Below are 25,813 nucleotides of genomic sequence, written 5' to 3'. Positions count from 1 at the left end.
CCTGGTGATGCACTGTCCCCAGGGGCTGGGTCTAGGTGTCCCCTTCCCCCTGATACCTTATCGGGCCGGCTCCTCTCTTTCCCTTACAGTCCAAAGAGCTCTCAGGCACACCCAGGCCCCAGATGGACTCCTCCTGGGCATGCACAGGCCTGCTTGTGTGCCTGCCTCTGGGTCTGGAAGCAGGGAAACCCCTGACTGCCCTGAACCTCCTCCAGACCCTTCACTCCTCCCATGGTAGGTTTGGGGGTCTGGAGGACCCGCAGCCTCCTGCTCTTCTCAGCCTCCACAGCAGTGGGTGCCCATGGCCAGCAGACTGGGATACACTCCTGCTCGGCTGGGCTCAGCTGGGTTCCCAGCCCCCAGGGCTGCCTGGCACCCCTGCTCCCCACCCCTGAGGCAGTATGGGAAAGTGCTGTGGTCTCGGGAGTGTCTGCATCAGGATGTGGACTGAAGCTCTGGCTCTGGCGCCCAGGGCTGGAGGCATGGGGCAAGTCACTTAGATGCTCCGAGCCCAAACCGTCTGGGCATCAAAGGGGATGCAATCCGCCCACTGCCTATGAGCGAGCCCCCAGGGCATGATGCCAATAGCCCTTCGTGTAGGACACCTACCAGCCGGATCCCCAGGTGGTTTTGAAACATCTGCCGTAAGCACCTGCGTCCACCCGGTCAGGGTGGCCGGAGCAGAGCATGGGACTTAACTGGGTGGCTCTGGAGCCAGGCCACCTTGCCTTCTGCCCGGTCTCCGCACCTCCTAGGCTCTGTGCCCTTGAGCAAGGTATTTAACCTCTCTGTTCCTCAGTTCATTCTCAGGGACACTGGGGTCACCTGAGACACCACCGGTTTGTTCTGAGGATTAAATTAGGTAAAGTGCTCGAGGCTGGGAGGAGCTCACTTTTACTACTTTCGAGGCGGAGGCTCACTCTCCTGCATCTCAGCTGTCCTTTTTTCTAATGATACTTGTCAGGACTTCGTGCCGAAGGACAGGAAAGCCCAGCTCCAAGCGGTGGGAGCTTGAGGCTGGGTGGGGCCAAGCAGGAGGAGCCGTGGGGTCACAACCTTCTGTGCTGAGGAGGACTCAGACAGGTCTTGCTATGGGTTTGCACTTTAGATCTTTGAAAGTTACCATCTGTTCCAGGAGGGGTGTTAGGTTGTCTGGGGGAGCCAAAAGCAGGGCAGCTTCCTCCATTATAAAAGGCAACTTGTGCAGGGGCCCTGAAGGCAGTGCCTGTGTCAGAAGGTTCCCGAAACGCCCAGGGCATGCCAGACCCACCAGCAGGCTGGCCTGGCTCCTGTTCCTCGGGGCAGGGTGGGGTGGGGGAGGGTGTTGGGGGGGCGGTTGAGGGGGGGTGGGGGTTAGGAGATTTCTTCATGAATGAGGCAGCACAGAAAGGAAGCATGGGCATGTTATGGTCAGGAATGAGGACTTGAGTTTTATTTGGAATCATTAAAAACAAAAATTCACAGCAGCATCTGTGGGGTCAGAAGGACCAGGGGGCAAAGCGACTGATTGAGGGAGGTGAGGGAGGTGAAGGCAGTGTAGGAGGACAGGCCCTGTGGGTGGTCAGGTGTGGGAACATGGGCAACCCAGGTCACGCTCCAGGGCTGGGCAGTCCTCATGCCCGGTGGGGTCCAAGGCAGAGGGCTCTTCCTCCTTCATGGCTGACTTGCATCCCTCTAGTCTCCTCCACTCTTGACCTGGGAGAGAGAGTGACCTTCACACACAGCTCCAGGCTCCCACCCTCAGTGGCCACCCTGAGTGGGGTGGGGCTGGGAGTCATCTCTGCCCCTCCGCCCTGAGGAGCCTTTCATGAAGGGACCTCACATTCAGGCTGAGGGGGCTGCAGAAGGTCACAAGGCTTCCCGGAGGGCTCGGGGGACCCTGGGAGGGAAGCAGGATTGCCTGGGTACCCTCTGTTCTCTGGGAGCCCAGCACCTACCTCCTCAGCCACTTCCTCTTCCGCTTTGGCTGCCTTGTCCTCCTGTGAGGGAGCTGGTTGCTCCAGGTCCTCCTGTGAGGGAGAAAAAGGGATGTGGGACAGTGTGGAGGGCGCAGAGGCCCCAGCTTCTCTGCACCCACGGCTCATCCACCTGGCCTCAAAGAGGAGCAGAGGCCCTTATCACCTTGCTGTATGTGGTGTGTCATCACCAGACTAACCAGAGGAGCGACAGAGCCTCATGTGAGGACCCACAGCGGGGGCTCTGATGATGCCGAGGCCTTATGGGGGCACCATGTATCTTGGAGCCCAGCTTTACACACCCCTGAACTAATGTGGAGTCTCTGGGCAGTCTGTGGTTGGGCCTTCTTATGGAGGAGGACTGGTGGGGTGGGGTGGAGTGAGGTGGGGGTGGGCCATGGCCCTGAAGCCCTAGGCCTGACCCCACCCTCAGTGTCCCTGCATCATATGATCACACACTCTTGTCCTACTGAGCTCCCAAATAGCCCTAGGAAGAGGGGTGTTTTTACTGTTCATACGAGGCCAGGGAGGCCACGTATCCAGCTAAAAGCCTCACAGCTCAAAGCAATGGGGCTGGTAGAGATCAAGTTCGGCTTGCTCCAGGCCCATCCCTATCCCTAGTAGCAGCTTTCTCTCTCCCTGCCTCCTGGATGGGCTCCGGGCTCAAGCTGGTCCAGTTGGGGCCAGCAGGCATTATACAATCCTCCCCACTTCCTGTCTCCTACCACCTTACCCCCGCTCAGACACTTGCCTAAGGTGACCTGCCTGGGAGGTAGTCGAGTGACAGCTGTGGGCAGGGCCAGACTGGATGATCAGCCTGGATCCCGGTCTTAGCACCAACCTCTGGAGGATTCTGCTGTCTCCATGCTACTTCTGGGACATCCTTGGTGGATTGGGGCTTAAATGGGCACTGAACTCTGTCAGTCACAGTAGGGGCAGCTTTCCAGACAAAGGGTAGGTGGCCACAGGCCAAGCCCTGCCACCCAAGGCAGATGCATGAGGCCAGTGGAATGAAAGGGCTGTCAGACAGCAGTGCTGCATCCTTCTTTGGTTCACTGGAGGAAGAGTTGTGACTGGTTTCTGGGTGTCACCAGGAAATGTCTCCCTTGGGGCAGCTACCCCCACTCCAGGCCCGGGGGTGGCTCCATGGGCTTACCAGCCCTCCTTCAAGACCAGAGAGGAGTGCCCAGGCTCCCTCTCAGAGGCCCAGTGGCAGCCTGACCCCACGCCAGTGCCTCCTTTGCTCTCCCGAGCACCTATGGGTCCTGCCCGGAGGCACAGATGATGATGGTATAGTCTCCTGCCTCTGTTGGGTGCTCACCATGACCCAGGTGTAACAGTTTCGTGGGGGCCATTTCCCTGCACGATCACACAATGTCATAATGAAACGGGGACGGTCACCCCCTCCCTTGTTACAGGTGAGGTAATGGAGGTGCCAAGGGGTTAAGTAGCTTCCCAAGGTCATATAGCTGGCAAGGGGCAGAGCTGGGAATGAGCAGACCGGTTGCCAGCTCTAAAGAGGTGGAGAACCTGTGCTGACCCCAAAAGTGGACGCCTAGGCGCTGCCTCCTGGCAGGGGGGCTTCCTCCCCTTCCTCCCATCTGCTCCCTGAAGCAGGGGTCCTCATTGCTGGGTGCCTCAGAGCGGCCCATGCCTGGCCCCCATATAAACCGGGCTCCCACCACGGCCTCACACTCATGCAGAATCTCTCCGAGCACAGGCCCTGCAGCCAGGCTGCCCTGGGAACCCCAGGCTTGCGGGACTAGCCCCTGGGACCTTGGGCACATAACGTAACCTCTCTGGGCCTCATTTCCACACCCGGTCTCTGCAGATTCTGTGCCGATTGAATGAGTTAATACGTGTAAAATGCTTCAAGCAGAGCCTGCTCTGTGGTGCGTGCGGGAATAGCTCACCTAGCAGGCCTCCACCTCCTGGGGGCGCCCAACTGCGCCTGCGCCCTCTGCACCTGGCAGCCCACGGGGGCACACGCCCTCGCCCGTGCACAAAAGTGGAAGGCGGGGTCAGGACCCTCGCTGCTTTGTCACGAGGGGGCGCTGCTTCCCTGCTCCTCCCACCAGGCCTTGGAGGGAGGCTGGACAGCAGGCCGGTGGGCGGTGACTTTGGCAGCTCCAGCCTGGTGTCTTCTGCCCCGGGAGGCCGCCTATCACTGCGTGAGGCCCACAGCACCCTGCTTTCACTAGTGAAATGTGGTACCTCCCAAATGCGGAGCCTCAAGAGGACGTGGTTTTGAGCCTCACTTTCCAGGTGGGCCCCAAACTGCCCCCCTCACAAGAGGAATTATGAGGGTTCTAGGTGTTAATGGGTGTGAGAAACACCAAGCACAGACCATGGGCCCCTTCAATCTCTGCTTCCCTATATGTCATGAGGCAATACTGCTTTCTCCTCAGCTAGCCTCTCTGGGGCCCAGGAGAAAGGATGAGACTGGCCCCAGAGCCAGGGCCACGACTGGATCTCACCTTTCGAATCACTCCGGAGGTGATGGCGATGTTCTCCGCCTCCTCCACCGTCTTGATGGCCACTGTGTTGACGCTGGTGACCACGGCCTCACTCACAGCATTGGCCTGCTCCTTGGTCTTCTCAGCCACTGCAAGAGGACTCTGGCTGGCCGTGGTCCTGACCCCTCCTTGTCCGGGCCTGGCCTGCCCAAGTCAGGCTGAGCAACCCCTTTCTCAGGGCGCTTAAAACTCTGCCTCTACTGGAGGCCCTGGACTGCCCCTTTCTCTGACTCCGGGGGAGCCCTGATGCAGGAGGGGCACCCTGGGTCTATCTAACCTCATGTGCATGTACAGCTTAGGCTTCTAGTTGGAGGGTAGGAGGACCCTGGGCTTGAGCCTTCAGTACCAGGTTGCAGTCCCTGGAGGTCCCAACCCCCATATCCCCTGGTCCTGGGCCCCTTACCTGAGGTCACACTCTGCACAACATTCTCCTTGGTCTTGGCTCCTGGGGAGGAAATGAAGGCGTCAGCCTACTCCTCCTGGTGTTGGGAGCGGGGTGGTCAGGGCAAACACACAGAACAGCTGAACAAGCTGTGGGGTTAGTAGGGGGGTGAGGTGGTGTCTGGGGGCCGGCAGTCCCTTCAAAGGCTGCTTCCTGCTGTGTCTGGAGGAAGGGGATGGATGGGAAGTGGATAGGACAGGACAGGGGGATGAGAGAGACCAGGCCTGAGGTAGGGTCCAGGCCCACCTGGGTGTGGTCTGGGCCTCGGAAGCAGCAGCAGGACTGAGCTGAGTCACCAGCTTCCGAGGGGCTGAAGGGGGTGGGGTTGCACAGGACACTGGGGCTCAGGCTCCTCTCCCCTGCTTACCCTTCCCTCTGAACAGGGTGGGGACCTGGGGCTCCGCTGCTGAGCACCTTCCTGCTCTAGGCTCAAGCTGGCTTCTTATCTGAGCACAAGGGCCTGGAGGGGATGCTGGCGTGGGGGACACTGGTCTGCATCTGTGCACTTGTGTGTGTGTGTGTGTGTGTGTGTGTGTGTGTGTGCGCGCGCGCGCAAACAAGTGTGTCTGAAGGCCGAGTGCCCCTCTTGCTGTTCTGCTTCAGAGACCCTGGAGCCCTGAGGAGGTCAGAGCAGACACTGTGGGGTGTGGGGGATGGTATGCAGGGGGATGGGGTGCTCCAGGGCATGGAGACCCTGACCCAATGGCCAGGACCTCATCCCCACCCAAAATGCCCCCCTGGGGCTGGGGGAGAAGGTTGGCCCAGGGTAACCGGGCACCCCCGCCTCTGGCCTCCCGGCCGCTGCACCCTGCCACGCCCTGCTTCGCCCAGACTCACCCACATACATGACCCCCTCCTTGGTCTTCTCAGCTGCTTCTGTCACCCCTTGCTTGGTCTTCTCCACAGCGCCCACCACACCCTCCTTGGCAATGGAGAAGCCCTTCTTGAAGACGTCCATGGTGGTGGGCAGTGCCAGGAGCCTGACTCTTCCAGTGAGCTATGGCTAGAGCTGGCAAGAACGCTGCTGCAGCCGCTGTCCCCGCTGCTGCCGCTGCCTCTTATTGACGCCCATGAAATATTGATGATGCGGCGGTGGCTGGCTGGTGGGAGCTCAGCCAGCAGGCCAGGGAGGGCGGGGGAGGAGGCCCGCCCTCACCTTCTCCGGGGGTTGGGCAGTGGGGTCCGGCTCCCCTGGGCCCCTGCTGCCCAGCCCTTCCCTCCTGCCCCCTGCCCTCCAGGGAGTGGCGCAGGGGGCTGGACACATCCTAATCCATCACTGTCCCTCATTCATTCGCTGCCCTGCCCACCCACAGCCTGGCTGAGTGCTCTCAGGCCTGGGGCTGTTGCGTCTGCATACATCTGGGACAGAGGTGGTCAGGCAGGGGAGGCACCTTTGCTACCAGCTTCTCAGGTAGGGCAGGGGGGCAGGGCCATGTAGGCCAGGGGTTAAACAACAGTGGCCAACTTCCCAGACCGGCCCGGCCTGCCTGGCTACTCACTAGCACCGTGGATGCCCCCACGTCCCAGGGCTCCATCAAGGGCATCAAGGGCAGTGGGGGAGATGGGGCAGAGGAGCACACAAAGGGCCTCCCCGTGTCCCGGCCTCTGGCTAACACTGTGTGACCCTAGGACAGCTTTCTCTCTCTGAATCTCCGCCCACCTGCTGGCTCCCACCCACAGCCCAGTGGTGAAAGGCGCTGAGTAGGCACGAAGTGCCCCTCGCTTCCTGGCCACCAGCATGGATGGGCAGCAGGTTCCCTGAGACTGAGCCGACCACTTCCTGCAGACCCACCTCGAGGCTTGTGTTCTTCTGCTGACTCCTATGGGGACGTGTTGGTGGGGCCACCCCCCCCCCCCCCGTGTGTTCCACACACACCTCCAGTGTCCCTGACCTGAGTCCTCTTAGAGAGGCACAGGAACCGGTCTGAGTTGTTGGCTGCCTCTGCAGGGGATGGTGGAGGTAGCTGGGGGGGGGGGGGTGAGGGGGGTGCCGGACGAGGCTCACCGGGTGGGCCGGCCCAGGCCACTTCCTCTCTTTGTTGTCCCTGTGCTTTCTTTTCCTTCTCAGGCTTAACTTGAAGACGACGTCAACATCACCAGCAGTGTGTGGAGTCACTTGCTGCGGCTGAGCCCGTCCCACGGCCAAGATGATCCTGACGCTGCTGCTCGGTCTCGGGGGGCCCCTAGGCTGGGGGCTGCTGGGGGCCTGCGTCAACGCTTCAGGTAGCAGGCTCTCTGATCCACATAGCCCAAGGCCGCCTGCGGTCTGGAGGGCAGAGGCTGAGGATATCGGCGGGGACCCCGTCAGACGGTAAGGAGGACCTCGACCTTGGGGGGGAGGTCATGGTACAGGATCTGAGTCCCAGCTCAGCCAGAACAGAGTCTCTTGGAACCTCAGTTACCCATCTGTGAAATGACCTAATATTATGTACCTGCTGGGGCCAGCTGTGAGGCTGAATGAGGTGCCTGGTGTCAGACTCCCTTCAGGAGGCCACCACCCCTCCAAGCCCAGACTGGGCACCCCAGGGCCCAGCCTAAGGACCACAGGAAGTTCCTCACCTGGCCCATGACAGGGAGCAACCTGGAGGTCGGGCAAGAGCATTTCTTGCCATCAACCACTTAGCAAGGGGTGATGAGGGGCAGTAGTTCCAGAAGTTTCCAGCTGGCCTGGCAGTGTCTCCCCTTCTTTGAAGTAAGTCAACTGACATTTGAGCCTCCGTGAGGCTGGCCTGGCATAAGTCATGGAAGAGAGACACTCCTGGGGACTGGATTTTTATCTGAGTGCCCAGGAGGACTGGTGTGGGTCTTCAGCCTACCCCTGAGAGACAAGCAGTGAGCAGACAGGGTACTCTGCCCTATTTCCAGACAAAGAGGGAGCCACGGCATCCAGTGAGTTCTGCTTCAGCGCCCCTCTGGAAATGAGTGGAATGGTCTTGTGACTGAACCAGGACACCATTTCCCAGTCTTTTATTTGTCCAGACTCAGGTGCCCCTGCTGATAAGGTGCTGGACCTGTGGGTTCCTCCTCGGGGTGTTCCACAGTCAGAACAGCAGGTGCCCTCATGGGGTCCCCCTTGGGGCTAGGCACTTTGCCGGGTGTTAGCTTGGTTAATCCTGCCAACAGCCGGGGTTACAGGGGAGGAACCCATGGCTCAGAGAGACTAAACACCTGACCCACGATCATACAGCTAAGGGGATCTAGAACCAGGATCTAGGTCTGACTTCAGAGCTCATGATCTGGTTCCGGAGCACTCAGAGGCAGCCCCACCCCCTAGACGCACTTTATATGCCTACCACACTCCCGACCACAGACACACACACACACCAGACTTGGTGAGGGTGTTTATATGGGTTTGGAAGGTGAAAGGGGTCAGTTTACACCCACCCAGAGCCTTCCACCTGGCTCCCTGAGATTCACTATCACATTAGCTTATGGAATGAATCTGCCTGGGACAGTTGTCCTATAAGCTCTGACACTTCAAGGTGAAAGTGTTTGTTGGACACTTTCCTGAAAGTGGATTTGGCCATGGAGAGGAAAGAGTAATAAGCAAGTGCACACCGACTCTCAGGGAGGGAGGGGCTGGCCAAGTGGGGAGGAGGGGGCCCATCTCTGCCCCACCACCAGGTCGGCTCGGGGCTGGGTGGAGCAGGTGATTCTTGGTGGGGGGCTCCAGCCACCGAACTCTGATTTCAGGTGTAAGAACCAAGCCTCCCTGCCCCAAAGCTCCTTTCTTCGGTGACCTGCTTCCTTTTGATAAAAGGGAGGCTCAAGGTCCCAGGTGGATCAAAAAGAGGTAGAAGACACCCCTCTTTCTCCCTACCCCGTTGGCTGTGGGGAGAGGCTTGTGGGCTGCGCTCATCCACTCCCTGGGTGGTCCCAGTGTGTGCACAGCATGTGCAGATGTACGTAGAAGGGATCCCCAGCCCAGGAACACCCGGGTCCCAGGGGAACCCGGGGGGTCCCAGCAGGCCTGCTAGGTCTCCGTCCCACAGCCCAGAAGCGGCGGTCCCCACAGGCCCAGCCCAGGTTGTCAAGGCCTCCAGAGGGGCTGGTGTGAAAGGAAGGAAATCCTGCTCAGCTTCCTCGGGCTGATTGCTTCCCGTGCTCTGTAAAGGGACAGGCGGAAATGCTGCTCCAGTCTCCCTCCTGCAGCAGGGGAAGGGGAGGCGGGGCCCCTGCACCATCATCGACAAGACTGCTGGGCCTTGGCCCCCCACACCTCTTTCTGGAGCTCCAGGGCTATGGCAGGCCTTGGATATGGGCCCAGATTAGACCCTTTGCAAAGAGAAGTTTGAACAGAACAGTTGGGTGCCGGATGCCTGGTCCCAGGGTGAAGGCAGGACGTGGTTGAATGCTCCCCCTGTCCCTGGGTGCCCCAGTCACCCGTGTATTTGGACTCCATGGGGAGAAGGCTCTTTGGATGCCCCCTGGCTTTGGTGGGAGTGGGACGGAGCGGCAGTTAGGAGGTAGGCTTCTCAGAGCCTGCACTTGCTCCCCCTGCAGGACTGAGCCTGCGTTGAGGACCAGGCTGAGCCCTGGGCAAGGTGCCCCATCTCTACATGTCATGAGAGCTCTGCTCTCTCCACTTTCCGTGCTGTGAGGCTCAGAGGGATGGGGATGCCACCCTGGACCACACAGCTAAGTGACCGATCAGAGCAGGGGCCTGCAACCACCGGGCTGCAAACTCCAGGTGTCTTCTGTCCTGTCTCCCCCGGGATGGTGGTAATGTAGGGAGGCTGCTCCCAGCAGCCCAGCTGGCCGTGGCCACCAGCATCAGCTTCTCTTGACCCATGTACAAGTAGGTAGCATTTGTGATTTTTTTGCAACTGAGAGCTCGTAGCCCAGAGGAGTCAAGCATACGGCTGGAGGTCACACAGGAGCAGGGTGGAGCCCAGGCCACCAGCCACTGCCATGGCTGTATCTCCTGCACCTGTTCCTGTTGTCAGAAGCACAGGGCCCTGGGCACACTCAGGGAACTCCCACTCTGGGCATTGAGTGGGCTTCAGGCTCCTCTGCCAACCAAAGCCCCTTTCAGAGACAAAGCCCTGCAAAATTCTCCCCTGGAGTGGTCATATTCACGGCTGCCTTCAGGGTCTCAGAAAGCAAGGATACCGAGAACACACCCTCCTTCCCCAGAAAGCCTTAAGGACTTAAGGGGCAGTCAGAGGTGAGGTTTACTGGCATTTAAGTGTCCCAGTGGACAATAGCAGCAGCACACCCATAATTCAGAAGGCCCCAGCTAACAGCCCTTTCCCAGCTAGAGGCTCCTCAGCCTCCCACGTAGCCCCTCCCTTTGCCCCCAGGGAGGGGCCGGAAGTGGGAATTGGCTCCACATTTCCAGGACTGGGGGAAGGGCCTTGCTCAAAGTCAACCTGAGTCCCGGAAGGGGGAGGGGAGGAGGGCCCAGCCTTCTCATCTCCAATTAAAAGCTCCAAAGGGGTCAGCAGACGCCCTCCTGACTGGGGCAAGGGGTCAGGTGGGGGCCGTGTCAGAGGCTCAGGGTAGCCCAAACCCAGCTGGCCCCAGGAGACGAGGGTGCAAAGAGCGCCCAGGCCTGAGACCAGGAGGCAGCGAGAACAATGGGTGCCTCAGCGAGCCGGGCTGGGGGCTCGGGCGCAGAGGGCCAGCATGAAGCTGCCAGGAGCTGGAGGAAACCAAAGCAAAGGTCAGGAATGTTCCCAGGGCTTCTGGGCCAGGGCCTGCACTGTGCCAAGGGGGTTGGGCTGCCAAGGGAGGGGGAGTGTGGGCAGGGAGAATAGCTGGAGCCTGAGGTTTGGGCAGGTCAGGAGAGAAAGTTCCTGGGCAGGAAGGGTGGGCGGCACCGCTTCCGGTTCCAGGAGCTCCAGATGGAAAGTCCCAGTCACTCCCTGGCAGGCTGGACCAAACCCAGTGCGCCTGGGCACAGGCCTTCTGGACCCTCAGCAGCAGTTTGGAGCAACGAATGGAACTGTGTTTTGAGTGGGTGTTTCTCAACCTTGGCACGCCTGGCATTTGGGACTGGCTAATTCTTGGTTGTAGGGGTGCCGGGCTGTGCTGCCCACATTGCGGGGTGTTTAGCAGCATCCTTGGTCTCCACACACTGGATGCCAGGCGCTCCTCCCCCCTCCCGGTGGTGATGACTGTAAAGGTCTCCAGAGGTTGACAAATACACCTAGCGGCAAAAGTCACTTCACCCCCTGCTGAGAACCACTGGTTTAGAGAAACAATTTTCCCCAGGCCTGAGGCCAAGTTGCAGAATTTCCAGGGAGCCCAGGGTGGGGGTGGGGTGGGGACTGGAGTTTCTGGTCCTGGAACAGTCCGTGAAGGTGGCCATCTCACCCGTGGTCCCTGAACTCTGGACCCAGCAACTTCGAGGTCTCTCTCTCTCTCTCTCCGTGTTGAGTGAACAGTCTTTGCTTAAAATCAGGGCCAGGTCCACGGGCACGTGACTTGAGCAGTCACATAGGGTGCATCCACAGAAGGGCCTCACACTTGGTTTCATCTTTATTGTTGTCCCGTATTTTTATTTTGCACTGGACACTACAGATTATGCAGTTAGCTTTGTGTGAAATATCTACTATCTGTTCCTTTGCAGAAAAACTGCATGACCCTCTGGGTTAGAGTCAAACCTTCTACAAAGTTTGTTGACATGACCAGAAGCCTCTGCCCTCACTGGTCCCCACAGGCAATAATTTTCAACTATTTAGGTGATTCCTTTGGCATCCGTCTCTATGTCTCTAACTAACATGTTTATATTGCTGCTTCTTTGGGAAGCTCTCATTCCCACTCCATACCCTAACCCCAACATGCACGCATAGCAAGCATGCAAGAGCACACCCGTGTGCATATGCACGTGCACACACACACACACACCCTATCCATCATCCTCCCACATTGTCATTTTGAGTGATTACATTCATGTGACTATGTATGCTATTCAGAGTGGAGACACTTCATACTTTTGGTCTTCCCTGGAGCAAACAACGGTTTCCATTTTTTGGCTTCTTTTGCTTAGTTTCCTGCGTCTCTGTCACTGCTCGATCCCAAACTCTTGGCCAGTTTGTCCACACCTGCTCTCCCCTTTCATCCATGTCAGGTGTTTGACTACCTGTGTGTTCTTGGTGATTGCTGGTCTCAGAGCTCTAGCTCTGGACGCTGGCCCTGCACCCACTGCCCATCGTTGACCTGGGCTCGCCTGCACCATCTTCCTGGGGGCTCCCTTCCCCTCAATTCTCTGATGGAATTCCTGTCTCCTGATGCCCTGCTTTCCTCTTTCTTGGTACCCTGGCTTGTGTCGGTGGGGCACTTCTGGCACAGTGGTACCCTGTCCTGGGCTGTTACTTAGAATGCCACAGAGAGCTTTAAAATGTTGATGCCCAGGCCACAATCCCAGAGAATCTTGTTTCATTGACTTGGAGTGGAGCCCAGAGGCTCTTCTTTTGAAAGTGCCACACAACGGTTTTGATGTGAAGATTTGATGGCAAGATTGCAAACCACTGCTCTGGTAGCTCCCTGATGTGGGGTCCTGGGGTAGGCAATGTTTTGAAAACTGGTGTGTTGAAAATGTTTTTATTCTTGCTCTCTTTGCTTTGACTGATAGTTAGGTTGGGTATAGGATTCTAAATTGGAAATATTTTTCCTTCCGTATTTTGAAGGCAGTTCTCCACTGTGTTCTAGTTTCCAGTACTGCTGTTGAGAGGCTCAAGGCCATTCTGATTGCTGGTGTGTGTGTGTGTGTGTGTGTGTGTGTGTGTGTGTGTGTATTGATTTTTCTCTCTAGAAAGTATAAAATTACCTTCATTCCCAGAGTTCTACAATTTCATGATGATGTGAGTTTATTTTCATCACATTGTGGGTAATTAGTGGGCCCTTTGCATCTGAAAATTCAAGTCCTTCACTTCTGTAATATTTGATTTTTTTAATAAACGATTTCCTTCTTCTGTTCTCTTTCTGGAACTCCTGTTATTCAGATGTTGGATTTCTGGTGTAGACCCTGGGTCTGGAGTTCTCTCTTGTCCAGCAAGAGAGAGGACACAGGTTTAAAATGCAAGAGAGGCTAATGCCTGGGAGGAGACAAAAGCCCTGAGTAAGGGTCCTTGCTCTGTTTTTTTTTTTTTTTTTTTTTTTTTAATTTTTTTTTTTCAACGTTTATTTATTTTTGGGACAGAGAGAGACAGAGCATGAACGGGGGAGGGGCAGAGAGAGAGGGAGACACAGAATCGGAAACAGGCTCCAGGCTCTGAGCCATCAGCCCAGAGCCCGACGCGGGGCTCGAACTCACGGACCGCGAGATCGTGACCTGGCTGAAGTCGGATGCTCAACCGACTACGCCACCCAGGCGCCCCTCCTTGCTCTGTTTTTATTAGGATCAGAAGGCTTACAAGCGTGATGGATGTGCACAAAGAGACAATGAAACCGTGAACATTAATTCACAGGCATGAGGGAAAGGGGGTTTTGAAGATATGTGTTGTTAGGGGTTTGGGTCAATACGAAACAAAGTCCTGGTGCCAGGCAGATGGCTGTTTACAGCAGGCATGATGCACCATGTCTGTTTATCTTAGCTAGCTTAGGGGACAAGACAGACAGAGCTTGCTACCTCAGGGTCAACAAAGCACCTTTCTTTTGCTAATTAGCTCCACTCTGGGCAACTTTGCCCTGCTGCCCTGCCTGCTGCAGTCTATAGTCCTGTTTACTGTTTACCTATTTCAGTCCTTCCTTCCTGTGAAAGCAGCTTTCTGCTATTGTACTAAGTTGGGGAGCAGTTTCCTCCCTGAATACCTAATCTTGTTTACTATTCTTGGATGCTTTCATCCTGAGGTTTCCTATTTCTATACCTTTGTTCTATACTGGGGGCGCTTTGCCATGTTTACCTAATCTTGTTTACCTAATCTTGGATGCTTTCATCCTGTGGCTTTCTATTTCTTTATGCCTTGTTAACCCATTGGTGCAAGCTCTGGGAATTCCTAATCTTATTCCCCACAGATTTCCAACACTGGTCTTCAGTTTTCCTGAGCTTTCCTCTCCTGTTTTCTTTTGCCCTTTGCTCTTCTTTTGGGGAAATTTTTTGAACTTTACCCTCTAACATTTTTATTAATTTTCTTTTGCATTTGTACTGTTATATTTTAAATTTCCAACTGTTGTATTTTTCATTCTCTGTATGTGCTTCCATTAAAAAATTTTTTTTAATATTTGTTTTTGAGAGAGACAGAGTGTGAGTGGGGGAGGGGCAGAGAGAGAGGGAGCCACAGAAGCTGAAGCAGGCTCCAGGCTCTGAGCTGTCAGCACAGAGCCTGATGTGGGGCTTAAACCAATGAACCACAAGCTCACGACCTGAGCTGAAGTCAGACACTGAGCCAACTGAGCCACACTGTATGGCATCCCTATATGTTCGTCCTATTTTTTAGTAGTTTCCTGTTCTTGTTTCTTGGATGCAGTAACTTCTCTTATAGATCTGGAGCTGTGAATACAAATTTGGGAGACTTCTCTGCACAGTGTTGGTTTTCTCCAAGTTGATTTTTTTTCCAGTTGTTTGTTTTTGATCTCCCTCTTTTGTACTAGAGATTTTTCTCAGGAGTCATCTTGGACATCTGCCCACTTGAGAGCAAAGAAGCCCACTGGAAGCTGGATGTGTGGATGGGTCTTTCTAACCTCTTTTGTCATAATGTGCTCTGCTGGGCTATTTCACTGGGGGAGCCCCTGATGTCATTGTTTTTAGGTCTTTCCTCTTGAGTGGGGTCATTTTCCCGATGGGCTTTTTCAGTTTGCTACCAAGAGGGTAAAGGCTGGCTGCCAGGCTTTTGGGAGCCAAGCAGGAAGTCAGGCTGGGGGTCTCAGCCCTCAAGACAGATATGGTCACTCAATTCCCCTCAATCCTACCCCCTGCCCTCCTTAGCAGAATCCCGGTGTGGTGGTGCCTGGTGGTCCCAGGACAGAGACCAGGTCCAGAGAATAAAATCCTAACCTGACGGCCACTCCGTCTCCAAGGCCCTCGAACACTGCCTCCTAATATCTGACAAGTGTGGCCATTTCTCTCCACATCCACCACCATCACCCATGGAACCTGCCAGAATCTCCCACCTAGATCCCTGACACAGCCACCTATACCTCGCCTCTCCCTGGCCTTTCTGTACCCAGGAACCAAGGTGGCCCTTCCATGTGTGATGTCTCTGCTCAAACCCCTCCACAACTTTCTGTCCCTTCAGGACACAGTCCAGCTCTTCTGTAGGAGCTCAAGGCCTCCACAGTCTGGCTTCTCCTTACCTCAGCAGCCCCTTCCCTGCCCCAACCCTCTGTATCTCAGTGGGCCACACATCTCTGGCACAGTTCCTGGTGCCAAGTTATCACCTCCTTCTGAAAGTCTCCCCGGGTCCTGGCACCTTCCACACCATCTGAGATGGCCTGCTCTCCCTGGGGACCCTGGAAGGAAGGTCTGTTACTCCATATTGGCACTGAATCCTGTTCAGCTTGAGCCCGGTACCCAATACCCAAGGGGTGCTGAGCTGAACTGAGCCCTGGAGGTCATTGCCGCTTGCAGCACTGGAGAGCTCCGTTCTGGGAGCTGATTGCTGGGGGAAGGACCCTCTGATCTATTCTACTGACCCCATCAAGCCTGCCACCGGGTCAGTGAGCTGGGGCTGTGTCAGCCATGAGCACTCCCTGCTCCTGGGACTTGCAACAACACGCACTCGTAAAGAATGTAGATGGAGAGGCTACCTCTCAGGCATTCAGGGTGCTGAATGTGACCCCCAAACTACCCTGTAGGCTCTTTCCCAGAGAAGGGGCTGCTCCACTCAGCTGCCTTCTCCCACAGTTGTTTGAAAGTCCATTTCCATAATGGCCATAATGGGGAATCACCAGGGAGCAGGTGTCCTCCCTGAAGCCTGGTCTGTGGTGAAGACAGATGTGAGTGTAACGGGGCAGGGCGGCAGTGATCGCCGAACACTTGTCAGGATCCCGGCACTTGGTACCCATCCGCCCACTTGGAGGAGGGTATTATGATCTCTATCTGATAAATGGGAGAGTGGAAACTCCCTAAGTGCCTCACTCAAAGTCAGAGTGTGAAGGACTTGAACCCAGGACTCTCCAGCCCCAGCAGCATGATGCTGCTTCCCTGGCACCAACAGAGACAGCGAGAGGCCTTCCTGGCTCTGTGTGATTTTGGGGGTGCTTGTCAACCTCTCTGTGCTGGCCCCTGGAAGCCAGTGGAGCAGGTGCCCTTGCAGGCAGGGTTTGTGGAGCCTTTGTCCGGGGGCCGAGGGATAAATAATGCAGAGTGCTCCCTTCTCAGGATAATGGATTCTAGAATCCCAGGCATTGGGTGGGGCAGGGAGGCAGGAGTGGGGCACTGGCACCGCTGTTGGCATCTAGGAAGGGTCATGTGAGACCCGGGTGTGGCTCAGCAGCCCTCTCCTCTGGCTTGTTTTTCCAGTAACTGGTGCCCTTACCAGAAGTCTAGGCTGGTCACCTTTGTAGCTGCTTGCAAAACAGAGAAATTCCTTGTCCACTCGCAGCAGCCATGTCCACAGGAGACTCCGGACTGCCAGAAAGTCAAAGTCATGTGAGTGGGGGCAGGATGGGGCAAGGGGGGCCATCCACCCAAGTCCTACACTGGCTCACTCTGGAGTCACTGAGCTGGCCATCTTTCCCCAGGTACCGCATGATACACAAGCCGGTGTACAAGGTCAAGCAGAAGGTTCTGGCTTCCGTGGCCTGGAAGTGCTGCCCAGGCTTTTCAGGCCCTGACTGCCGACACTACGGTAGGGCTCCCTGTGGCTCCCTCCCCTTCAACCTCTGACCCAGAGGTCAGGCAGCTCCCTTGACCTGTGTCAAGATCTGTTGCCTCCTCTCTGCAGATCCCACGGCAATCCTTGAGCCCGAAGATCCAGGGGATGGCCTCCAGGAGTCTTGGGATGGGCCAGTCGGCTTTGAACCAGGTATGCTGCTTTCCTAGAAGGTACAAGAGGGGCAGGCAGGCGGGCAGGCAGAAAGAACCCACATGCCCAGGCCATTTCAGGAAAACTCTGTGCCCAGAATCAGCAGGGGTCCCTCTGTGGCCCTGTATCACCCTACCCCCCCCCCCCACACCAAGGAGGGCAGAGCCACAGGGCCCTTGGTCACTACCTGTTGGCTAAGCACACACACCCTTTCCCTTGACTGCATTTTCTGGGAAGGATAGCTTCATCCGGCACCTACCTTGCCCCTTGAATGGGACAAGATCCCATGGCCTGGAAGAAACTTTCCCCCATGTCTCCTAACCAGGGCCAGAAAGTCGTGCTAGCCTTGGTGTATAGTCAGCACAGAACCACCAAGAGGCACCAATTAATTGTGAGGCCTTTCAAGGCTGGACCACGGCCGACGTGGCAAATAAATTTCATCGTGCGGTGAACTCCTACCTTTAGACAAGGGCTGCCTAGGATGATTGTTGAGAGGCCATGTCCACACAGGTGAGGACAAAAGTGTGCCATGATTGATCAGGCATGTCTGCTGTGGGTGCCCAGTGAGGGTGAGGGCTCAAGCGCCAAGCATTCCCCCTCTGGAGCTAAAGGCTTCTGAGCTCCCGCTCACAGGACGTCAGCACACAGCTCCCTGATATTTCTATCCGAACCTGGAAATTTCTTTCTCCGTACCTCACGATCTCCCCAGGTCTGGGGAGTGAGACCTCGACACTTACCCCTTGTGTGTCTTCAGGCCACCTGGCTGCAGAGATCAGCGACACCATGGTGCCACAGGAGGATCTCCAGAACGACATTCACCAGGTGGCAGACAGCCTCCCAGGCCTGTGGAAGGCGCTGGAAAGCAACGTCACAGCTGCGACCATGGAGGCAAATCAGACAGAGCCTGGTGAGTGGCAGGCTCCAGGGGTGGAGGAACAGCCTGTTCACATCTGAGGGGAGAGAGGAAGGCGGGGCAGGAAGGCCCAGATCTCAGAAGAGCCCCCTCTGGTCCCTGCCTGGGGAGGGGTGTCTGGTCCTTGCAGGGCTTGTGTACAAACGTGTCTCTGTTGCAGTGTTTCCTGGCAGATCCCTGGAGCAGGTGCTACTGCCCCACATGGACGCCTTCCTGCGTGTGCATTTCAGCCCCATTTGGAGCAGCTTCAACCAAAGCCTGCACAGCCTCTCCCAGGCTGTAAGAAACCTCTCTCTTGATGTGGAGGCCAACCAGCAGGCCATCCGGGGGGTCCAGGAGAGCACGGTGGCCAGAGCTGACTTCCAGGAGCTTGGTGCCAAATTTGAGACCAAGGTGCAGGACAACGCCCAGAGAGTGGGACAGCTGCGGCAGGACGTGGAGGAGCGCATGCACGCCCAGCACCTTTCCCTGCAGCAGTCCGTCTCCGAGGTCCACGCGGATGTGGACGCCAAGTTGAAGAGGTTCCTTAAGGCCCAGGGGTCCGTGGGGGCCAACGGCAGCCTGGTCCCCGCGGCGGCGGGGGCAGCGGCAAGGCCGGAGCCCGAGAGCCTGCAGGCCAGGCTGGGCCAGCTGCAGAGGAACCTCTCAGCGCTGCACGCGGCCGCCGGCCGCAGGGAAGAGGAGTTGCGGGGCATCCTGGCGGACATGCAGGCCACCCTGGCGCAGCACGTGGAGGAGATCAAGGAGCTGTACTCGGAGTCCGATGAGACCTTCGATCAGATCAGCCAGGTGGAGCACAAGCTGTTGGAGCTGCAGGTGAACCACACGGCGCTGCGCGAGCTGCGGGTGATCCTGATGGAGAAGTCGCTGATCATGGAGGAGAACAAGGAGGAGATGGAGCGGCAGCTCCTGGAACTCAACCTCACCATCCAGCACCTGCACGGCACGAACGCCGACCTCATCAAGTACGTCAAGGACTGCGACTGCCAGAAGCTCTACTTGGACCTGAACGCCACGCGGGCCCTGGAGGAGGCGCAGGTGGGCCCGGACGAGCGGCGCCGGCTCGAGGGCTCGTCCCTGCAGGCCCTGAGCGACGCCGTGGCCGCCCTGTCGCGGGCGGTGGACGAGCGGCGGGCGGAGGGCGAGCGGGCGCGGGCCGACGGGGCGCGGCTGCGGAGCCAGCTGCGGGCGCTGGACGGCGAGGCGAGCGCGCTGCGGGCGGCGCACGGGGAGATGCGGCGCGAACTCGGCCAGCTGCATGGCTACTTCAAGGCCCTGCTGGACGACGCGCTGCGGCACGAGGCCGTGCTGGCCGCCCTTTTCGGAGAGGAGGTGATGGAGGAGATGTCCGAGCAGGCGCCCGGCCCGCTGCCGCTGCGCTACGAGCAGATCCGCGTCGGCCTGCAGGACGCCGCCAGCGGGCTGCAGGAGCAGGCGCTCGCCTGGGACGCGCTGGCCGCCCGCGTGGCGGCCCTGGAGGCGGCGGCGGAGGCGGCGGAGGCGGCGGGGGGCCGCGATGCGTCGCCGGGGGAGGCCGGCGGGCGGGTCCCCGCCGGGCTGGCGCGGGAGCTGGAGCGCCTGGACGCCGACCTCCAGAGGGTGGGCCGTTGCTGCGAGGCCTCCGGGGTCTCCTCCTTCAACAGCTCCCTGGAGGGCCTGCAGGAGGCGCTGTCCGCCACCGAGCGCGACTTGGAGCAGCACCAGCGCCTCTTCCACAGCCTCTTCGGAAACTTCCAAGGGCTTTTGGCAGTGAACGTCAGCCTGGACCTGGGGAAGCTGCAGGCCATGCTGAGCAAGAAAGGGAAGAAGCGGCAGAAAGGTCTGGAAGCTTCCAGGAGGAGGGACAGGAAGGAAGCAGAGCCCAGGGCGGATGCACATATCAAAGGGCCCGTGCTTTGGGAAGCAGGTGAGTTCCTGAGCGGGGGAGGGGGAGGGGTGCGGCTGGGTAAGTCGGGGAGGACAGGGCTGGCTGCTGGCAGCTCTTTTGCCTCGGAGAAGACCGGATGAAAGAGAACAGTGTGAGCATCCTTCAGGGGTACTCAGGGCCCGCTTTGCCCAGATCCCCCTTTCATTGACGGCCAGGGGCCTCTTAAGCTACCGGAAGTGTAAGCAGGTAGAAGTCACCAGAACCAACCATCAATGAGCAGGCAGAGGCCCTCCATGTAAACGTTTGAGGCCCGTATATACACCACGGAGCTGTCTGCCGCTCAGCCACTAGAGCAAGGAGGGGGATGCCTCCCTTCCCCGCAGGCCACAGCCTCAAATCTCTCCGTCCCAGCTCTTCCCCTCCACCCTGCTTCACCCCCTGTGTCTTTAATCAGCTCCCCTGTATACAAATATGTGACTAGGGACTGGTGTCACCGGCCATGGGCAGCACTCGGCAAGAGGATAATACAGGGGAAGGCCTTGGACCCTGAAAGGAGCTTGTCCTGCTAACATAGTAGACCCATGTTGCTGCTCTGCGCCAGGCCTTCCGTGGGCTTTGCCACGCGGAGTCATCATAACAGCTCAACAGTCCGTCATCACTGCCATCTTACCTGAAACTGAGGCTCGGTCAGGGCAAGTGTGCTGCTAGTTCGTACAGCTAGTAAGTGGCACAGGGAGCCCTGAACCCTGTCCAGCTGTCTCTAGGATGCTGGTTCTTCTCCTGTGAAAGGCCCTTGACGACGGGTCCCTGCAGGGCCCCGGGACCCTGGGCCTGGGAAGCTGGCTCTGAGGCCGATGTGATGTGCAGCCGGCCATCCTGGCCCCTCCCTGAATGTGGCCTGGGGAAGGAGACCACTAGACTCCGTGCCTCAAGTGACTGCCCCCTGCCAGAGAGGCTGGCCCTGGGGCTATGGCCACATCCTCATCCAGACACAGGACTGAGTACAGGGCTGCCATCTGGGCTGTCTGTATGCTGGTGTAGCCTGGCATGTGGGAGGTCTGAGGATCCCATCCCAAGCTCTTCCTGCTCCTGTCATTCTCCATCACGGCCCTGGAGGCCTTTGTGTGCCTGGGGGCAGTGGACCGCCTCTAGCACCACTTCCTTGTCTCAGTTTCTCCCTCTGTAAAATGGGAGAATCACTTTGTGCCCTGCAGGGAAGCCCACTGTCAGTTTTCCAGCTAGCAAATCAGTGAAGCACAGCCCTTCAGCCTCCTGCGGGACAGGCTGGGCCCCGGGGGTCGGTAAGGCTGAACTCTGGGCGGCAGGCCGGCTGAAACATGTGGAGAGAGTGCCGAGTACCGGCAGAGGGCGCGCCGGGCGGGCATTCCTTCGGCTGGCCGAGCGCCCCACCTCCTGGACGCTGGGGGAACTGCAGAGCCAGCAGCGGGCCTGTGATCTTCCACAAATGGGAAAGCTATTCCAAACTTCCTAATTCTCAGAAAATCTTCCAGAACTAAAGAAGAGCAGAAATTTGACATTCACAAAACTATTGCTGGACCGGGAGCCAAAGAGCTGGGGCTGTAGGTGGGATCAAGTCACTAACCACTATGCCGCTTGCCCCTCCTTTAGGCTTTGGTTTTATCCCCTAAGAAATGGGGAAGTTTGGTCTCCTCTGAGAGACAGAGAGAGAGAGAGAGATACAGAGAGATAGAGAGTTGAGGGAGCACGTGAGGAACATCACCTCATTGGTGCCAAGGCCAGTGTCATGGCCAGAACCCCAGTGGGACTCACCCTTCCCGTCTCCTGGCCCTGTCCTCCCCTGCCTGAGAGTCTTGGCCAGGCAGCCAGGTTGGCTCCTTCCTCACTGTACGCTCACCCCCCTACGCAGAGTGGCTCCTTCTGGCTCCAAGCCTGCACGTGGCCCTGGCAGGCCTCACGCCTATGTTCTCTTTGTCTCGCTTGTCCTCCTATAGTTAGCTAAAATGCTTCTTTCTTTTTTTTTTCTTAAAAACATTTTTTTACATTTATTTATTTTCGATAGAGACAGAGCACAGGTGGGGGAGGGACAGAGAGAGAAGGAGGCACAGCATCCGAAGCAGGCTCCAGGCTGTGAGCTGTCAGCACAGAGCCCGACGCGGGGCTCGCGCTCACAAACCGCGAGATCATGCCCTGAGCCGAAGTCGGACGCTCAACCGACTGAGCCACCCAGGCGCCCCTAAAATGCTTCTTGCAATAGGAAGAGCACCAGAGATCAGGAGATCCAAAGACAGCCGCCAGTGTGGTAATTTATGATCTATGTCACCTGGAGCAAGTGCTCCCTCTCTGGGCCCGTGTCCCCATCTGTAATCCCGGAGCTCTGTGCAACGGTTGGAAAACGTTAAGATGACCAGCTCGAAGAGTTTTCTTTCCCAGCCCTACCTGCTGTCCTGTCTCTAAGGTCTTGTGCCAAACATCCAGGAGGAAGGACCCTTCAGGGTTCTTTCATCCTCTCACCAGCGTTAGCATGATTACCTTGAGGATAGGGGTTATTTTCTTTTGGAGAGATCTCAAGATCCCCAGTAGGTGGCAGTAGTCTGGGAGTCGGAGACCCGGGTCCTGTCCCAGCTTGCCATTGGCAAGCCACGTAGCTTTGGACAACCGGGTAAGCACTCAAGACTCAAAGCTTCCTCAAAGAAGGGTACTTACCTCTCAGGATGCTGGAAGGAAAAGGGAGCAAAGGAGGAAGTGCTTTTTAAAAACGTACACCAGCAGGGGCACCTGGGTGGCGCAGTCGGTTAAGCGTCCGACTTCAGCCAGGTCACGATCTCGCGGTCCGGGAGTTCGAGCCCCGCGTCAGGCTCTGGGCTGATGGCTCAGAGCCTGGAGCCTGTTTCCGATTCTGTGTCTCCCTCTCTCTCTGCCCCTCCCCCGTTCATGCTCTGTCTCTCTCTGTCCCAAAAATAAATAAACGTTGAAAAAAAAATTTTTAAAAACGTACACCAGGAGAGACAACAGACTTGTATTTTCCTTTCTCTCAGTGACATGGTGAGTGCTGGCCCGTTGGCTCCCACTCTCTGAGGTTGCTATTGGGAACACGTAGGGTATCTGGAAATAGTGGCTTATTCCTACTGTTAACAAGGTGAGAAAGGCAGGTCTCAGGGTTTAACTTGTCGTCTAAGGGAGTGAGGGATTGAGTCGCTGAGCGCTTTCGTCCTGCATTCCAGGCTCCCCTGTGGCCTTCTATGCCAGCTTTTCGGAAGGGACGACTGCCCTGCAGACAGTGAAGTTCAACACTACCTACGTCAACATTGGCAGCAGCTACTTCCCCGAACACGGCTACTTCCGAGCCCCCGAGCGCGGGGTCTACCTGTTTGCAGTGAGCATTGAATTTGGCCCCGGGCCAGGTACGGGGCAGCTGGTGTTTGGAGGTCACCAGCAGACCCCTGTCGGTTCCACTGAGGAGCGGAAGGGCGGAAGCACGGCAACAACCTTTGCCATGGCCGAGCTGCAAAAAGGCGAGAGAGTGTGGTTTGAGTTAACCCAGGGATCCGTAGTAAAGAGACACCCGCCAGGCACGACATTCGGGGGATTCCTTGTGTTCAAGACCTGAACACTGGACACGGCCCCGACCAGATGTTGTGGACTCGCCCAGCTCTCCTTGGCCTGGAGCCCTGGCCAGGGGTGGTCTGGAGACCATCCAGCCGGTCCAGTTCTTCCTGGAAAACTTCTGCAAAGACAATGTGGTGTATGTGGCCTCCCTCTAGATGCGCTGGGTTTCGCTATTTCTTACTGACAAGAAGCACCAGAATACTCCTCTCTGGGCAGAACCCGGCCCGGGACGTGTGAACGTTAGCTTGGCGCGCCTTCTGAGGCGGCATGGCTTGGACTCCGGCTCTCTGCCACACCCTGTGTTTTACGGCATCTTTGGTGTGCTGCTCCTCCTGGGGTTGGAAACTTGAAACCTTTCTCCCGCTTCTTCTCCCTGACCTTATGCCAGAAAAGCGTTCTTTCCCGGAAGGAACGTTCCACACGGAGGTGACATTTTGGACAATGTTGGAAACCGGTCTCTACCCACTACAGGGCAGTAGGAGAAAACCAGCCTGTTTGGCCTTTACTAGCAACGGGGACAGAGGCCTCATTGAGTGACCAAAGGAACAAAATTATTATCTTCTCTTCAGTTTTAGTCCTTCTTTGAACTTATCTGTAGCCTTAATTTCACTTCTTTTTCTCCTTGCCGCCAGAAGATAAAGGCCAAGCATGCCAAACATGAACTAAAATGTGTACAGCCTTTACCTTTTTTTTTTTTTTCCCCACTTCCTCCACTAGCTAATGAGTGCCCTCATTCTTATTAGCATCTCTCACCAGGAAGGAGGCTGAGGGAGGAAGTAAAGGAAGATGGTCAAAATCTTCCTCAATAATGATCAGCTCTGGAATAAAGCAATGCCCTTCAAATCTCTGCCTGGTTTACTTGTGGAGAGCAGAAAGATTTGGTAAAGTAAGTAGAAATGGAGGAAATGAAACTCTTTGGGATAAACGTGACTCTCATCATTCCAGGCCGTGTTTGACTACACGACTTCAGTTAAGTTCCACATAAAACACGCAAGAGTCCTCCACGGTAGGCGGTGATGTGAATCTTGGGAGGAGACAGCACAGCCCAGAGTTGCCCCTATTCCCGCAATATCGATATATGGTTTTCAAAACATTACAGAGCCTGGAGCAAACTGGCTTGAGAAAGCCGTCATCGAATTGTCAGGAAATGTTTGTAGGTGTTCAATATTTGGGGTTTTTTAATTAAAAAAAAAACATTTTTTTTTTTTTTAATTTTAGAGAGAGAGTGCACGCAAGCAGGGGAGAGGGCCAGAAGGAGGGGGGAGAGAGAGAAAGAGAGAATCCAAAGCAGGCTCCGTGCTTAGCTCAGAGCCTGACGCCGGGGTTTGATGCCACAACCCTGGGATCACGACCTGAGCCAAAATCAGGAGTCAGACACTTAACCGACTGAGCCACCCAGGAGCCCCTCAAAACTTGTTGAACACACTCTTCCCCATAAGCAAATTGGATTGGACTGGGTAGTGAACAAGGACGGGAGTTGGTTGTCAGGGTTAACGAGGTTCTCAGCCCTTCTCCTTGTTTCCTAAGGGTCATTAATTCAAACAGTTGTCCCTCAGAATTTATTTACCACTAAGCTCTGTGTGCTCAGTGTGCTCAAACATTAACGTTCAAAGAAGTGTGCCAGGCCGTTCTGCCACTGACAGCTTGACCCTGGAGTAAACCACCACCTCTCCTGAACTTTTCCCATTGGTAGTATGAGGTGGCTAGGCTAATAGCTTTCATTAAGTATCTTGGTGTTTCATTATCTCGACCACAGGGCTGACTCTGGCCTTCCTGCCCTTCGCTCTGGCCAGGGCCTCTTGCCCAATGTGGCTCTCAGTTGCCAAGACTAATCCCAACCCAAGGCATGATGCATTTGGGCCATTCCCGACCAAAGATTGGGAAGCCAGTACCAGGCCCCCCTTGCTGCTAGAAAGACCTCACTGTGTCTTCTGCTCAATCTGGCTACTATTGGTCAAGTACTAAGTGGAAATGTTAGGGTAGCGTGGTCTTACCATTTAAGATGTTCATTTGGAATGTATTACAGATAAACAGAGTGAACTGATCTCCATAACGGACATAACGTCCTCTAACCCTCACGTGGCATGGTGCTCTTCAACAGGAAGGTTGTAAATGCAAGTGCTAATTGGTAAATTCTGCCAGCAGCATGGATGAATCGCTCCAGAAGTTTCTGGGATGAGAACTGGAGAAAACAATGGTTTATTTATTTATTTTTATTTATTTATTTATTAAAAAAAAATTTTTTTTTCAACGTTTATTTATTTTTGGGACAGAGAGAGACAGAGCATGAACGGGGGAGGGGCAGAGAGAGAGGGAGACACAGAATCGGAAACAGGCTCCAGGCTCTGAGCCATCAGCCCAGAGCCTGACGCGGGGCTCGAACTCCCGGACCGCGAGATTGTGACCTGGCTGAAGTCGGACGCTTAACCGACTGCGCCACCCAGGCGCCCCTATTTATTTTTAAATTTTATTTTGATTTTTGAGAGAGAGGAGAAAGTGGGGGAAGGGAAGAGGGAGAGAATCTTCAGCAGGCTCCACGCTCAGTGCAGAGCCCAACGCTCAACCAACTGAGCCACCCAGGCACCCCAACAGTGGTTCTTTTAAATAGGATGCTTTCCAG

At 56.4% G+C, this 25,813-nt stretch overlaps 2 protein-coding genes across 3 annotated transcripts; one reads left to right on the top strand and one right to left on the bottom strand.

The window, feature by feature from the left end:
- Positions 1-1,404: 1,404 nt before the first annotated feature.
- SNCG (synuclein gamma) lies at positions 1,405-6,118 on the bottom strand. Of its 2 annotated transcripts, XM_045437921.1 has the most exons (5): positions 5,751-6,110; positions 4,875-4,916; positions 4,433-4,560; positions 1,938-2,009; positions 1,405-1,695 (listed from the first exon to the last, which is right to left on the bottom strand). In XM_045437921.1, exons 1-5 carry the CDS (start codon positions 5,869-5,871, stop codon positions 1,675-1,677), a joined length of 384 nt encoding a protein of 127 aa, XP_045293877.1. In that variant the 5' UTR covers positions 5,872-6,110; the 3' UTR covers positions 1,405-1,674. The 2 variants fall into 2 exon arrangements, with proteins under 2 accessions (XP_045293877.1, XP_045293878.1); XM_045437922.1 differs by lacking the exon at positions 4,875-4,916 and having other exon boundaries at positions 5,751-6,118.
- Positions 6,119-6,439: 321 nt separating this feature from the next.
- MMRN2 (multimerin 2) lies at positions 6,440-24,036 on the top strand. Its single transcript, XM_045437920.1, has 8 exons — positions 6,440-6,873; positions 6,982-7,224; positions 16,321-16,449; positions 16,542-16,648; positions 16,745-16,825; positions 17,580-17,732; positions 17,899-19,644; positions 22,809-24,036. Exons 2-8 carry the CDS (start codon positions 7,061-7,063, stop codon positions 23,192-23,194), a joined length of 2,766 nt encoding a protein of 921 aa, XP_045293876.1. The 5' UTR covers positions 6,440-6,873; positions 6,982-7,060; the 3' UTR covers positions 23,195-24,036.
- The last annotated feature ends 1,777 nt before the right edge of the window (positions 24,037-25,813 follow it).

The sequence above is a fragment of the Leopardus geoffroyi genome, chromosome D2 (genome assembly GCF_018350155.1).
Source record: "Leopardus geoffroyi isolate Oge1 chromosome D2, O.geoffroyi_Oge1_pat1.0, whole genome shotgun sequence".
Lineage (NCBI taxonomy): Eukaryota > Metazoa > Chordata > Mammalia > Carnivora > Felidae > Leopardus > Leopardus geoffroyi.
This window is presented reverse-complemented; position numbering and strand designations above follow the sequence as displayed.

What these genes read in the sequence shown, in the direction of transcription:
- SNCG (XM_045437921.1), bottom strand. Translation starts at nt 5,871, where the DNA reads ATGGACGTCTTCAAGAAGGGCTTCTCCATTGCCAAGGAGGGTGTGGTG. An exon ending in GGAGGGGGTCATGTATGTGG is followed by an intron (nt 4,917 to 5,750) that starts GTGAGTCTGGGC and finishes TTTCCTCCCCAG; the next exon opens with GAGCCAAGACCAAGGAGAAT. An exon ending in AAGAGGAAGTGGCTGAGGAG is followed by an intron (nt 1,696 to 1,937) that starts GTAGGTGCTGGG and finishes TCTCTCTCCCAG; the next exon opens with GTCAAGAGTGGAGGAGACTA.
- MMRN2 (XM_045437920.1), top strand. Translation starts at nt 7,061, where the DNA reads ATGATCCTGACGCTGCTGCTCGGTCTCGGGGGGCCCCTAGGCTGGGGG. An exon ending in GGCGGGGACCCCGTCAGACG is followed by an intron (nt 7,225 to 16,320) that starts GTAAGGAGGACC and finishes TTGTTTTTCCAG; the next exon opens with TAACTGGTGCCCTTACCAGA. An exon ending in GCCAGTCGGCTTTGAACCAG is followed by an intron (nt 16,826 to 17,579) that starts GTATGCTGCTTT and finishes GTGTGTCTTCAG; the next exon opens with GCCACCTGGCTGCAGAGATC.